At 41.4% G+C, this 12,244-nt stretch overlaps 1 protein-coding gene across 5 annotated transcripts in view; it reads left to right on the top strand.

Moving 5' to 3' along the window:
* The window catches only part of Myb (proto-oncogene like protein Myb), a 55,631-nt gene extending 43,822 nt beyond the window's left edge, over nucleotides 1–11,809 (top strand). For 4 of the 5 annotated variants that reach the window (XM_074105114.1, XM_074105116.1, XM_074105115.1 and 1 more), the window contains 3 exons: nucleotides 403–595; nucleotides 1,185–4,247; nucleotides 4,940–6,809. In XM_074105114.1, coding sequence (XP_073961215.1) covers nucleotides 403–595; nucleotides 1,185–4,247; nucleotides 4,940–5,551 — 3,868 coding nt within the window. In that variant the 3' untranslated portion in view covers nucleotides 5,552–6,809. Of the gene's footprint in view, nucleotides 1–402; nucleotides 596–1,184; nucleotides 4,248–4,939; nucleotides 6,810–8,319; nucleotides 8,428–9,498 lie in introns of those variants that run through there. The other variant, XM_074105118.1, reaches the window with a different exon arrangement.
* Nucleotides 11,810–12,244: the final 435 nt, after the last annotated feature.

Raw genomic sequence — 12,244 nt, 5'->3', positions numbered from 1 at the left:
AACCCGAATTGTCACTCAAAGTCCAATATCTCAAAACGGCTAAACCGATTTTGATAAAATATGTCTAAGAATCATTGCTAAAAACTTTCAAAAAAAAAAAAACCGCATTCAAATCGGTCCACCCGTTTAAGAGCTATGGTGCCACAGACAGACAGACATAAGCACACAGACACACAGCAGTCAAACTTATAACACCCCTCTTTTTGCGTCGGGGATAAAAAGGGTGTATATGGATTATACTATTTTCGTATACTCTTATATTTAAACAACTTTTTATGAACATGTGTATATAACTCTCGATATAATTATTTTTTCGAACAAGATCGCGGAATTATAATCATATCCATATTAAGATTTGTACTCTGATATCACTATTAATATATTACATTAATTTCATTTCAGAACACCGACCCCCTTCAAAATAGCGATGGCTGAAATTGGCAAGAAGTCCGGGCTTAACTATGAACCTTCCAGTCCCGGGCTCCTGGTTAAAGACATCACAGAAATCATCGAGCGCGAAGAATCCGACAGCACAGTGCAATTGAACGACTCTATGCTATCTTCTACTGCTGATCAGGACGGCACGGGGGTGCAAGTAAGTTTAAAACTATCAGACTGGGAAATATATAATTTATTGAATCAGGCGTTACTTTGCTGAGATCCATGTTAATCAACAACATACAATTCTTTGCTCACCCGCGACCTTATGATAGCTATGTTTATGTGCAAGTGTAGTACCACCTCCACATTACACTGACGCGTTTCGAACTCAACCAGAGTTCATCCTCAGAGCAACACGACCGTGGGTGGTGAACCCTTATTTAGTATAGTCGCTGGTGACCAAATATTTTATTTGGTTCATTATTGTTAGTCGTTGAAAAGTTTCCATGCAGTAGTAACTTATTCGTAAATGGGTCAATCACTTAGTGACTTGAGTGACTTACAAATTTTATGGGGTACAAATCCATTAAAAGTTAGGATTCCTTCGCGGCTCATCTCCTAACCACTCACATGCTTTTGGCAACTCTAGTTGCCTGTCAACGCTCTCATTTTGTTAATGAATAGAGTTCAACTCAGTCCAGCTAAGCATGCTAGTATACATTACAATCATTTTTCTAACAAAGTATCTGATCTCTCCTGAGTTACAAATAGTTGGTTAACCCAAATCTCATTGCTACCCTCAGGTGAACGATTCCGGCATCGGCAGCCTAAAGCGTCGCGCGTCCGAGCAAGGCAAAGAGAACCAGCCTGGCGCCAGCACGACGCACAAGAAGGCTCGCAAGGCGCTCGCCCACAGTTGGGGTGCCGCTACTAGCACGCCCCACGCGAGGACTGTGCCCGACGTCGCGTTCATTGTTGAGACACCCGTGAGTACTTACCTTGCGTTAAACAAAGCGTCGCGCCTCCGAGCAAGGCAAGGAGACCAGCCTAGCGCCAGCACGACGCACAAGAAGGCTCGCAAGGCGCTCGCCCACAGTTGGGGCGCCGCTACTAGCACGCCCCACGCGAGGACTGTGCCCGACGTCGCGTTCATTGTTGAGACACCCGTGAGTACTTACCTTGCGTTAAACAAAGCGTCGCGCCTCCGAGCAAGGCAAGGAGACCAGCCTAGCGCCAGCACGACGCACAAGAAGGCTCGCAAGGCGCTCGCCCACAGTTGGGGCGCCGCTACTAGCACGCCCCACGCGAGGACTGTGCCCGACGTCGCGTTCATTGTTGAGACACCCGTGAGTACTTACCTTGCGTTAAACAAAGCGTCGCGCCTCCGAGCAAGGCAAGGAGACCAGCCTAGCGCCAGCACGACGCACAAGAAGGCTCGCAAGGCGCTCGCCCACAGTTGGGGCGCCGCTACTAGCACGCCCCACGCGAGGACTGTGCCCGACGTCGCGTTCATTGTTGAGACACCCGTGAGTACTTACCTTGCGTTAAACAAAGCGTCGCGCCTCCGAGCAAGGCAAGGAGACCAGCCTAGCGCCAGCACGACGCACAAGAAGGCTCGCAAGGCGCTCGCCCACAGTTGGGGCGCCGCTACTAGCACGCCCCACGCGAGGACTGTGCCCGACGTCGCGTTCATTGTTGAGACACCCGTGAGTACTTACCTTGCGTTAAACAAAGCGTCGCGCCTCCGAGCAAGGCAAGGAGACCAGCCTAGCGCCAGCACGACGCACAAGAAGGCTCGCAAGGCGCTCGCCCACAGTTGGGGCGCCGCTACTAGCACGCCCCACGCGAGGACTGTGCCCGACGTCGCGTTCATTGTTGAGACACCCGTGAGTACTTACCTTGCGTTAAACAAAGCGTCGCGCCTCCGAGCAAGGCAAGGAGACCAGCCTAGCGCCAGCACGACGCACAAGAAGGCTCGCAAGGCGCTCGCCCACAGTTGGGGCGCCGCTACTAGCACGCCCCACGCGAGGACTGTGCCCGACGTCGCGTTCATTGTTGAGACACCCGTGAGTACTTACCTTGCGTTAAACAAAGCGTCGCGCCTCCGAGCAAGGCAAGGAGACCAGCCTAGCGCCAGCACGACGCACAAGAAGGCTCGCAAGGCGCTCGCCCACAGTTGGGGCGCCGCTACTAGCACGCCCCACGCGAGGACTGTGCCCGACGTCGCGTTCATTGTTGAGACACCCGTGAGTACTTACCTTGCGTTAAACAAAGCGTCGCGCCTCCGAGCAAGGCAAGGAGACCAGCCTAGCGCCAGCACGACGCACAAGAAGGCTCGCAAGGCGCTCGCCCACAGTTGGGGCGCCGCTACTAGCACGCCCCACGCGAGGACTGTGCCCGACGTCGCGTTCATTGTTGAGACACCCGTGAGTACTTACCTTGCGTTAAACAAAGCGTCGCGCCTCCGAGCAAGGCAAGGAGACCAGCCTAGCGCCAGCACGACGCACAAGAAGGCTCGCAAGGCGCTCGCCCACAGTTGGGGCGCCGCTACTAGCACGCCCCACGCGAGGACTGTGCCCGACGTCGCGTTCATTGTTGAGACACCCGTGAGTACTTACCTTGCGTTAAACAAAGCGTCGCGCCTCCGAGCAAGGCAAGGAGACCAGCCTAGCGCCAGCACGACGCACAAGAAGGCTCGCAAGGCGCTCGCCCACAGTTGGGGCGCCGCTACTAGCACGCCCCACGCGAGGACTGTGCCCGACGTCGCGTTCATTGTTGAGACACCCGTGAGTACTTACCTTGCGTTAAACAAAGCGTCGCGCCTCCGAGCAAGGCAAGGAGACCAGCCTAGCGCCAGCACGACGCACAAGAAGGCTCGCAAGGCGCTCGCCCACAGTTGGGGCGCCGCTACTAGCACGCCCCACGCGAGGACTGTGCCCGACGTCGCGTTCATTGTTGAGACACCCGTGAGTACTTACCTTGCGTTAAACAAAGCGTCGCGCCTCCGAGCAAGGCAAGGAGACCAGCCTAGCGCCAGCACGACGCACAAGAAGGCTCGCAAGGCGCTCGCCCACAGTTGGGGCGCCGCTACTAGCACGCCCCACGCGAGGACTGTGCCCGACGTCGCGTTCATTGTTGAGACACCCGTGAGTACTTACCTTGCGTTAAACAAAGCGTCGCGCCTCCGAGCAAGGCAAGGAGACCAGCCTAGCGCCAGCACGACGCACAAGAAGGCTCGCAAGGCGCTCGCCCACAGTTGGGGCGCCGCTACTAGCACGCCCCACGCGAGGACTGTGCCCGACGTCGCGTTCATTGTTGAGACACCCGTGAGTACTTACCTTGCGTTAAACAAAGCGTCGCGCCTCCGAGCAAGGCAAGGAGACCAGCCTAGCGCCAGCACGACGCACAAGAAGGCTCGCAAGGCGCTCGCCCACAGTTGGGGCGCCGCTACTAGCACGCCCCACGCGAGGACTGTGCCCGACGTCGCGTTCATTGTTGAGACACCCGTGAGTACTTACCTTGCGTTAAACAAAGCGTCGCGCCTCCGAGCAAGGCAAGGAGACCAGCCTAGCGCCAGCACGACGCACAAGAAGGCTCGCAAGGCGCTCGCCCACAGTTGGGGCGCCGCTACTAGCACGCCCCACGCGAGGACTGTGCCCGACGTCGCGTTCATTGTTGAGACACCCGTGAGTACTTACCTTGCGTTAAACAAAGCGTCGCGCCTCCGAGCAAGGCAAGGAGACCAGCCTAGCGCCAGCACGACGCACAAGAAGGCTCGCAAGGCGCTCGCCCACAGTTGGGGTGCCGCTACTAGCACGCCCCACGCGAGGACTGTGCCCGACGTCGCGTTCATTGTTGAGACACCCGTGAGTACTTACCTTGCGTTAAACAAAGCGTCGCGCCTCCGAGCAAGGCAAGGAGACCAGCCTAGCGCCAGCACGACGCACAAGAAGGCTCGCAAGGCGCTCGCCCCACGCGAGGAATGTCCCCGACGTCGCGTTAATTGTTGAAAGACCCGTGGTAACACTTCCCATTGGCAAACATAAGGAAACTTTTATACACATGCGACGTAATAGGGAATATGGTAAATTTGTCTCTTATACAACGTATATACCCTCTGAACAAGATAATGAACGTGCTGATAAGGGTATTTCTAACCTATGTACAAAGGCTCGTACCAAACGCCACAGGATTAACGATTGAATGATTCGGAGAAATGACTGATTAACGATTTAATGCTTCGGAACATACATTAATTTTATTTTTAATTCATCTAACTAAATAATTTTCAATACTGGAACATTCCTGAGAAGGAACTCTTAAGGGAAGGGTATTAATTGTAACAGTACTTAACCTAACTGCGTAGGTAGAAATTTATTTTTTTAAGCTTAGTTTACACCGTGCAACAAAAATCGTCCAAGTTGCATTCCACTGCGCGGCTCGATTGATTAAGTATTTCAATTTTTTCTAGTCTAAACTGGGCTTTAGTTTAAGAAAAAATATTAATCAATGGCGAGCAGTGACAAAGACAAATATTAAAACAGGCCTTTTTTTACAGAGCAAAACGCTAGCGGGCGACAGTTCCGTGATGTTTTCGCCGCCGTCCATCGTTAAGAACTCCCTGGCAGAAGAATCCACAAGCCTTCATAGCCTGATGAGCGAAAACACACCGGAAACCATCAAATACGAAGACTTAGACATCGAAGCCGCGATCACTGAAAAAACAAAGGTACAACACAGGTCCTTAATCCCTACTAATCCTTTACCTAACCTAAACCCTAACATGTACTACTATGAAACAGATGTCAACAACCCTAGTGTTTTTAGGAATATTACTAATATAGAATCCCCTAGGAGCTTTGCTAGACTGAACGCGGAAAGACTAAGAACTATCACGTCCGTTAATGAACTTAATGCCTGTGAGAATTCCAATTTGATAGCCCCTAAGGAGGTACTAGCTAACGCATTAGCTGACCATATATATAAAGTAACCAATCAGAAACCGTCTACGTCACGGATAGACGAAATATTGACCAATAAGATGATGAGTAGGAGCGCGAACTCAGACTTCACGCAAAAAGAAAACCAGTGGTGGCAAATGGAAAATAAAGATTCGGGACAAACCGACGAAATGTTTTCTAGTGATTATTACGTATTTTCTGACATGTAGTTTTTATATTTTACTTTTATAATTTATACAAAAAATGCTGTAAACATTTTTACGAGCTGGGATGCGTATTTTATTACGGTCTGCGAATATATCGTGATTTTAAAGGATTTATGTCGATTTTAAATATTTTTTTAAGTAATTTTTTTTTGTTAGGATTATCTTAATAGTTTAAGCGCACCAAAACAACGTTTGACGGGATTGGAAACGTAGGCTACCAAAGATGATACCTTCATCAAATGAATCGTTGTGAATTAATATATATTGGTAAAAGTAATTATAAAATAAGGTAATATTAAACAAAAATATACCTCAAGTTTACCATGCACCAAATTATTTTAGTGTTATCTTTTAAAAAGTAAAATTAAGAATTTCAAGTATTAATTTAGGCGTAGGCTTAGTATAGGTATTGTAGGTGTTTGTTGTACAAAACTAATTTTCTAACTGAACTAAAATAAAATGGGCTGTTGCAGCAGTATTCTAAAACTTCTTAGTCTAAAAACTAATTAATGTTGACTGTTGAGGTTCTTAGGTTGTCGCCTAATGATTATAATTATGTTGCCTAATATAAAGGTTTTTTAAAGGGATTAAATAAAAAATAAAAAATGATATAAATAAATTAAAATAATTCTGCTAAGAAAATCATTAATAAAATACTAACATTTCCCTTTAGGCGACCCCATCCTTTCCTCTATCTATTTATTTACAATTTGTTAATAGTATTTTGCTTTGTAATTTTTGCGTACAAATATTAACGTTTTTTTTTTCATTTAATTTATCTGATTATGCTAAATTTTCTCGCAGACGCGTTGGTTGTGGAATTGTGTAAACTATTTATTTCTACGGCATACTTTGTTTGTTAAAACTATAACAATTTTAAATATAAATCGGCAGCTATACTTACAAGAGTACTTTATTTGGAATAAACAAATGACATTACCCAAGATACCCACTCCTTTGAACCCCACCCACCCCCCACCACAATATTGACAGGCCAGTGTTGTTTTTTTATTTATAAAAAACTTATTTATCTTGTTAAATCGATTGTTTTTTGTTAAGTACTATTTATATTTTAAAAATATGTTTTAATTTATTCTGTAGTCGTAGTGCGTATTATGGCAACATTTTGTATTAATTTGTGTTTTTCTTTTTTTTATTTGAGTAGTTTAATGTCACTGTCAATATTGTATTGTATTCCACTCCACTGTCCAAAGAGATCCAATGTCATTTTTTATTTCAATAAATGTATTTTGGAACATTATTATGTTGATTTATTTCTAAAATACCCCAGTCGGCTCGGAAAGAGAGCTAATATAGGTACTTACTTCTAACACTACCCGTGAAGCAACACAAAAAAAATATATAAAAAAAATAGTAGACACGCCAGCTTCATTCTTTAAAGAATCGATAATAGGTAGATTATGGATTAATAATGTACCGCATGCGTTGTCTTTAGTTCGCCGATGATTTATAGCATCACAGGCGGCGAGTCTTGCTTGCCAATAGTTAAACAATGACTATTAATATGGTCAAGAAAATTATAAATCTTCTGGAAATTTCTAGTTTAAAGTTTAGATTATTGGCATCAATGATAATCAAATGATATTTTATCAAGCTCGTTTAAAGTTTATTCCAGACCGAATGGAAAATATATTGGTTTACAGAATATCATGACCACCACGCTGTAAAATCTAGTATTTCAGAAAACGCAAACTGTTGTACGGGAAATCATGGTTTTCGGCTAAATACTTTAAGTATATTGTGTTAGTTAGTTACTGATCAATAAATCAATTTCAGTGAAACCAAAGTCAACAAATTTCATTAAAATACACATTAAACTATGTTTTCCCATACAAAAACTAATTGTTTGCATTCCTATACAGACTTTTCACATGTAATAGCGTAATAATATCTAGTGAGTTAACTCAGCCATGTAAGGTAGGCGACTACACGGTGTGGTGCGGAGCAAGGCTGTTTCCCCCCAATTAGCCCATTTGCAGGCCGCAGTCTTTCCGACCTCACACAACAAAACACAAATAGTATGCACATTAATAGCAGCACAGGCGAAGAAGTGACATCGATTGCGGTTGATACGAGTATAGGCCTTCTAATTGTGGACTTGAGAAACAGTCAACTACAAAGATCGAAAGTTACAAAAAATTGTATACACGACCTTATTGTTAAGTTGATAAAGTCGTGTATACATATTATCGCCGTATCGGTCTCTTTGCAGTTGACTTTACATGTATAACAATAATGCTCGACTGAAGCATGCCCTGATAAATTCATGCCCTAATTAGTATGCTATAGTCGTACACATTTAAGATCGACAATAGAGAATATGCATGGAACACAAATTTCCCCTTGAGTAACTTAATTTAATATAAAACTGGGAATTAAAACGACTAACAAGAATCATCAATATCTATAGAAAAATAAAGAAAGATCGAATGAATTATGCATTCTATCTCTTTCTAGAAAAAATATTTATTGTATGGACTTTCTGTGGTCGTCGTGTCATGTGACATCATAGTACATATCGGCTCTCTGTCTACGAGTAATTAACAATTTGAAAAGTCCGTTATATCTTCGTATTTTTTAAGATAATGAAAATAATTTTCAAAATTGACAAAAAAGATATTCCCTATTACTCAGGTACGCATAAATCTCATCTGAAATAAATACACAATGACATTTCTATCCTTTTTACAATTTTCTTTGGCCCTAAACCACTTTCGTAAGCAACAAAGTCCATTTCCATAATATTATAGATCCGACTGCCGGCCGACGAACCTGTAGTGCTGAAGAAATCAGCTGTACGCTCCATCAAGTTCGAACGAGAACCGGACGTTAAAGACGAGCCTGTTGATTTCATACTGGTAAGTATTGGTATGCTATGAAGTAAACTAAAGACATGTGTCCTGAGGCTGTATTGTCTAGCTCGCGGGCTCTCGTGATTGCATTAATTAAATAAATAAATATCACGGGACAATTCACACCAATTGACCTAGTCCCAAAGTAAGCTTAGCAAAGCTTGTGTTATGGGTACTAAGCAACGGATAAATATAATTATATAGATAGATACATACTTAAATACACAGTAAACACCCAAGACCCGAGAACAAACATTCGTATTTTTCATACAAATATCTGCCCCGACACGGGAATCGAACCCGGGACCTCAAGCTTCGTAGTCAGGTTCTCTAACCACTAGGCCATCTGGTCGTCAAAAATTGTCTCTTTCTACCCTCGTCCGAAACCGCGTGACTGAAAGGAGTGGTGACAACGATTGTGGTTCCAAGTGATTTAGACAATAAGGCCTCGGAGTACAAAGGTTCCAACTGCACCGAAGATTTGAAATGAATATCTATACAATAATAATTCATTATATATCAAGCTAAACATAAGTTATTTGTGATACAGTGTCCGATTGAGTGTAGGTGCTCTTAAAAACGAGCTATGAAGTAAATTAAGGGCATTGTGTCCTGAGGCTGCATTGTCTTTGTGTTATTGTCATTTCTACGAGCGGGCGCTCGTGATTCCATTCACTGTCTCTTTCTACCCTCGGCCCAAAACCGCATGACAGAAAGGAGTGGTGAAGACGATTGTGGTTCCAAATGAGTTAGACAATAATGCCTCAGAGTACAAAGGTTCCAACTGCAATGAAGATTTGAAATAATTCCTTACATATCAAGCTAAACATTAGTTATTTGTGATACAGTAATGCGGAAAGTAGACGATTCCGATTGAATGTAGGTGATCTTAAAAAACGAGCTTTTCAGGCCGATACTAGTTGGGAATTGTCTACATTCCACATTGATATTAAGTATACAACGTTTTACAATGTATAAAGAGAGAGAACTCGAAACGAATACGCAAACTCAAAGCGGAATTATATCGACTGGACTATAATTTACCTGTACAACGCAGTGAAGATAATGTTTTTACAGGGTGACGTCAAATGGAAGACATTCGCTTGCGGCAAAACGCAAGACCAACTTGAGCTGACGAAGTTAGCGCATCAGTATCTCAAGAAGACAGCGCTCAAACCACGTTCACTCAACTTCTAAATATCGGATTAAAGCCCGGTTTAGACGTGCTAGAAAAAGTTGCATTACATTGCAAGGCCATAAAGCCAACGCGTTTGTAGTGGTCAATTGAACGCCGTAATGTAATGCAACTTGCATTGTTGCAGGTCTAAACTGGGATTTACACTACGTAAGTAAGGCATTGCAAGTTGTTGGAAATATCTGTAGAGATATTTAACGTCGAAAATATAATATTGAGTATCTTGAACAAACTATCCATTTGATTTAGGTATTTTTAAAGTCTGGCTTACAACTGAAATGTACATCTTTCAAGGATAACAATTTTACTTTCATACAAAAGTACGCTTGAATATCTTAAGATTGTATTATATTATATTATATATGTATGATATGTGTGATTTTATTTGAAACGATTGTGTGTGAAACAGTTATAATGGATATTTAATAATTATAAATAATTATTTTCTATAAATAATCATGTGATCTTCCATTATCCAACCACTTTGTATGCAGTTTTGTTGTGTACCAATATTTCACATCATGTCAATAAATAGTTGTTTAGTTTAGTATAGGTTCATTTTTAGTATTTATACTATTATAAGGGTTTTTTTGATATATTTGTGTGTGAACACGCCATTACGCTTCTAGTTTAAATGTGTTAGGTAATAAGTTATTTTTACATTTCCACTTTGAAATAAATAGTTTTTTTTTTACGTTTTTGCATCCAAGTACAAAAAAGATAGAAAATGTTTGATCTAATAAATAAAATAATTCCTATTGTAAAGTCCAAGAATTTAATGAAAAATCCTATTCTTGTAATGTCACCTTTATTTTTAAGAAAACTTTTGTATCTAAGTTACCTAAATGTAGCGTGGTTGTAAGTAAAGCAATATTTATGGTCGAGTTTATTACGTTAATTATAAAAAGTAACTTTATATTATGTTTTCTTTTTGTAATGTCTATTATTTTCGATTTTTTTTAGTTTCGGAAAGATTTTCAGTTTATTAAAAGGCGGAGATGTTTTTTTGTCATTAATTTATTTGTGCTCCAATTCAAATAGTTTCATGGTCTTGTTGATCTAATTAAACATATAAGAAAGCTATAAATTGCTATAAATTTACTTATCCTTAAATTTTTTCTCTGAAATGTGGTATTGATATGAAATTAAAACTAAATCAGTTTAGTATTTTACGTGTGCACTTGAACCAAACAGATTTACGTCATATTTACTTCTAATTCTGTACCCCCATAACTCAATGGGTAGTGTCCATACCATCTAGGAAATAAAATACCTATAAAATTTATTGAAATACCAAACACTAGGACCGTAAACTAAAATTAAATCGATGTTTTTCTGGTACTCAATACGTAATTGTGTTGCTGGTAATGGTAAAGTCCCTGATAGGATACGAGTGTACCTAATGTTATACAGTAGGTTTGTATAATTCGGGTTTATAAAGAAAATGCATTAACATTATTCTTTTGTTTTTTTTGGTAAAGTTTAAAAAGTGACTAGTTTTTTTTTCTACAAAGTTTATGCATTTTCTTTGAAATGAAAATTGTGAAAAATGTTTCTATGCAGCCAATTATACCTCAATATCTTAGAATCATTTTACCCTTGACTTGTAGTACTACACAATTAATAGGACATGCTGCTATAGATATACATATATAGTGTTACTGGCATCCCATCATTGCTTAGGTTAGGTTTAATTAAAAAATTCTAGCATTTTTCCAAAGAAAGAAGCACCCAACAGAAAAACAAATTAATTGCAGTTCCTAACATACTTGGGATTTATTTAAACCTTTTTACAGTGTGAAATTAAAATCAGACTATTTTTAAGAATCGCTAATTTTGTATCACGATTTAAATTTCACCCACTATTGCTAAAATATTATGATTAATGATTATACCAGCAGACCACGGCCGCTCCAATGTGGCCGAAACGTGGAAGTTATTTTAGCAGTACAAGACATAATTAAGTCCCGAGTGTGTTATAAATTGAGTGATAAACTCGAAATTTTTAAAGTAAGAATTAACTACAAGTTGCTACAAGAAAATGATAAAAAAATCAAAATCATTTATTCAGTAAATAGGCCGCCATGGGCATTATTAGGTACACGTCATTCCTCTAAAGTACCAGCGCTTTTGGAAAGACCATCATCATCATTGCCAAGAAGAATGCGCCGCAAGAAACTTGGTAGAAAGTCATTCCTTCAAAATAAAATAATTACAAACAAAATACCCAAAAACCACAATATAAAATTAAAGAAAAAATTACATGAAAATAACAAAAATAATACTGATGGGGTCCCTTAGTTACAAAACCAAAAATGTAACTATATCTAGATATAGCTTAGTGTCCACAGACATTACGTAAAATCTCACGATCAAACTGCATCGTTCGAACAAATCGATTTACCTATCGTAAATTCTTATGCCACACACACACACGCTACTGTTTATAGTGGCGATCTTCATTTCAGTTCTGATGGTGACCGACGATGCAATTGTAGCTGTGGGTTTTATTCCTCCATTCCGATTTATCTTTTCGAATTTTGACCTGGGGGGCTACTATGAAATTCAAAAATCGAAGTTCATATCTATCGTACCGTTCCGTTCACTTTCGTTTTAAATAATATTAAC

The sequence above is a fragment of the Choristoneura fumiferana genome, chromosome 22 (genome assembly GCF_025370935.1).
Source record: "Choristoneura fumiferana chromosome 22, NRCan_CFum_1, whole genome shotgun sequence".
NCBI classification, from domain to species: domain Eukaryota; kingdom Metazoa; phylum Arthropoda; class Insecta; order Lepidoptera; family Tortricidae; genus Choristoneura; species Choristoneura fumiferana.
Note: the sequence above shows the minus strand (reverse complement) of the source record. Positions and strands in the feature narration are given on the sequence as shown.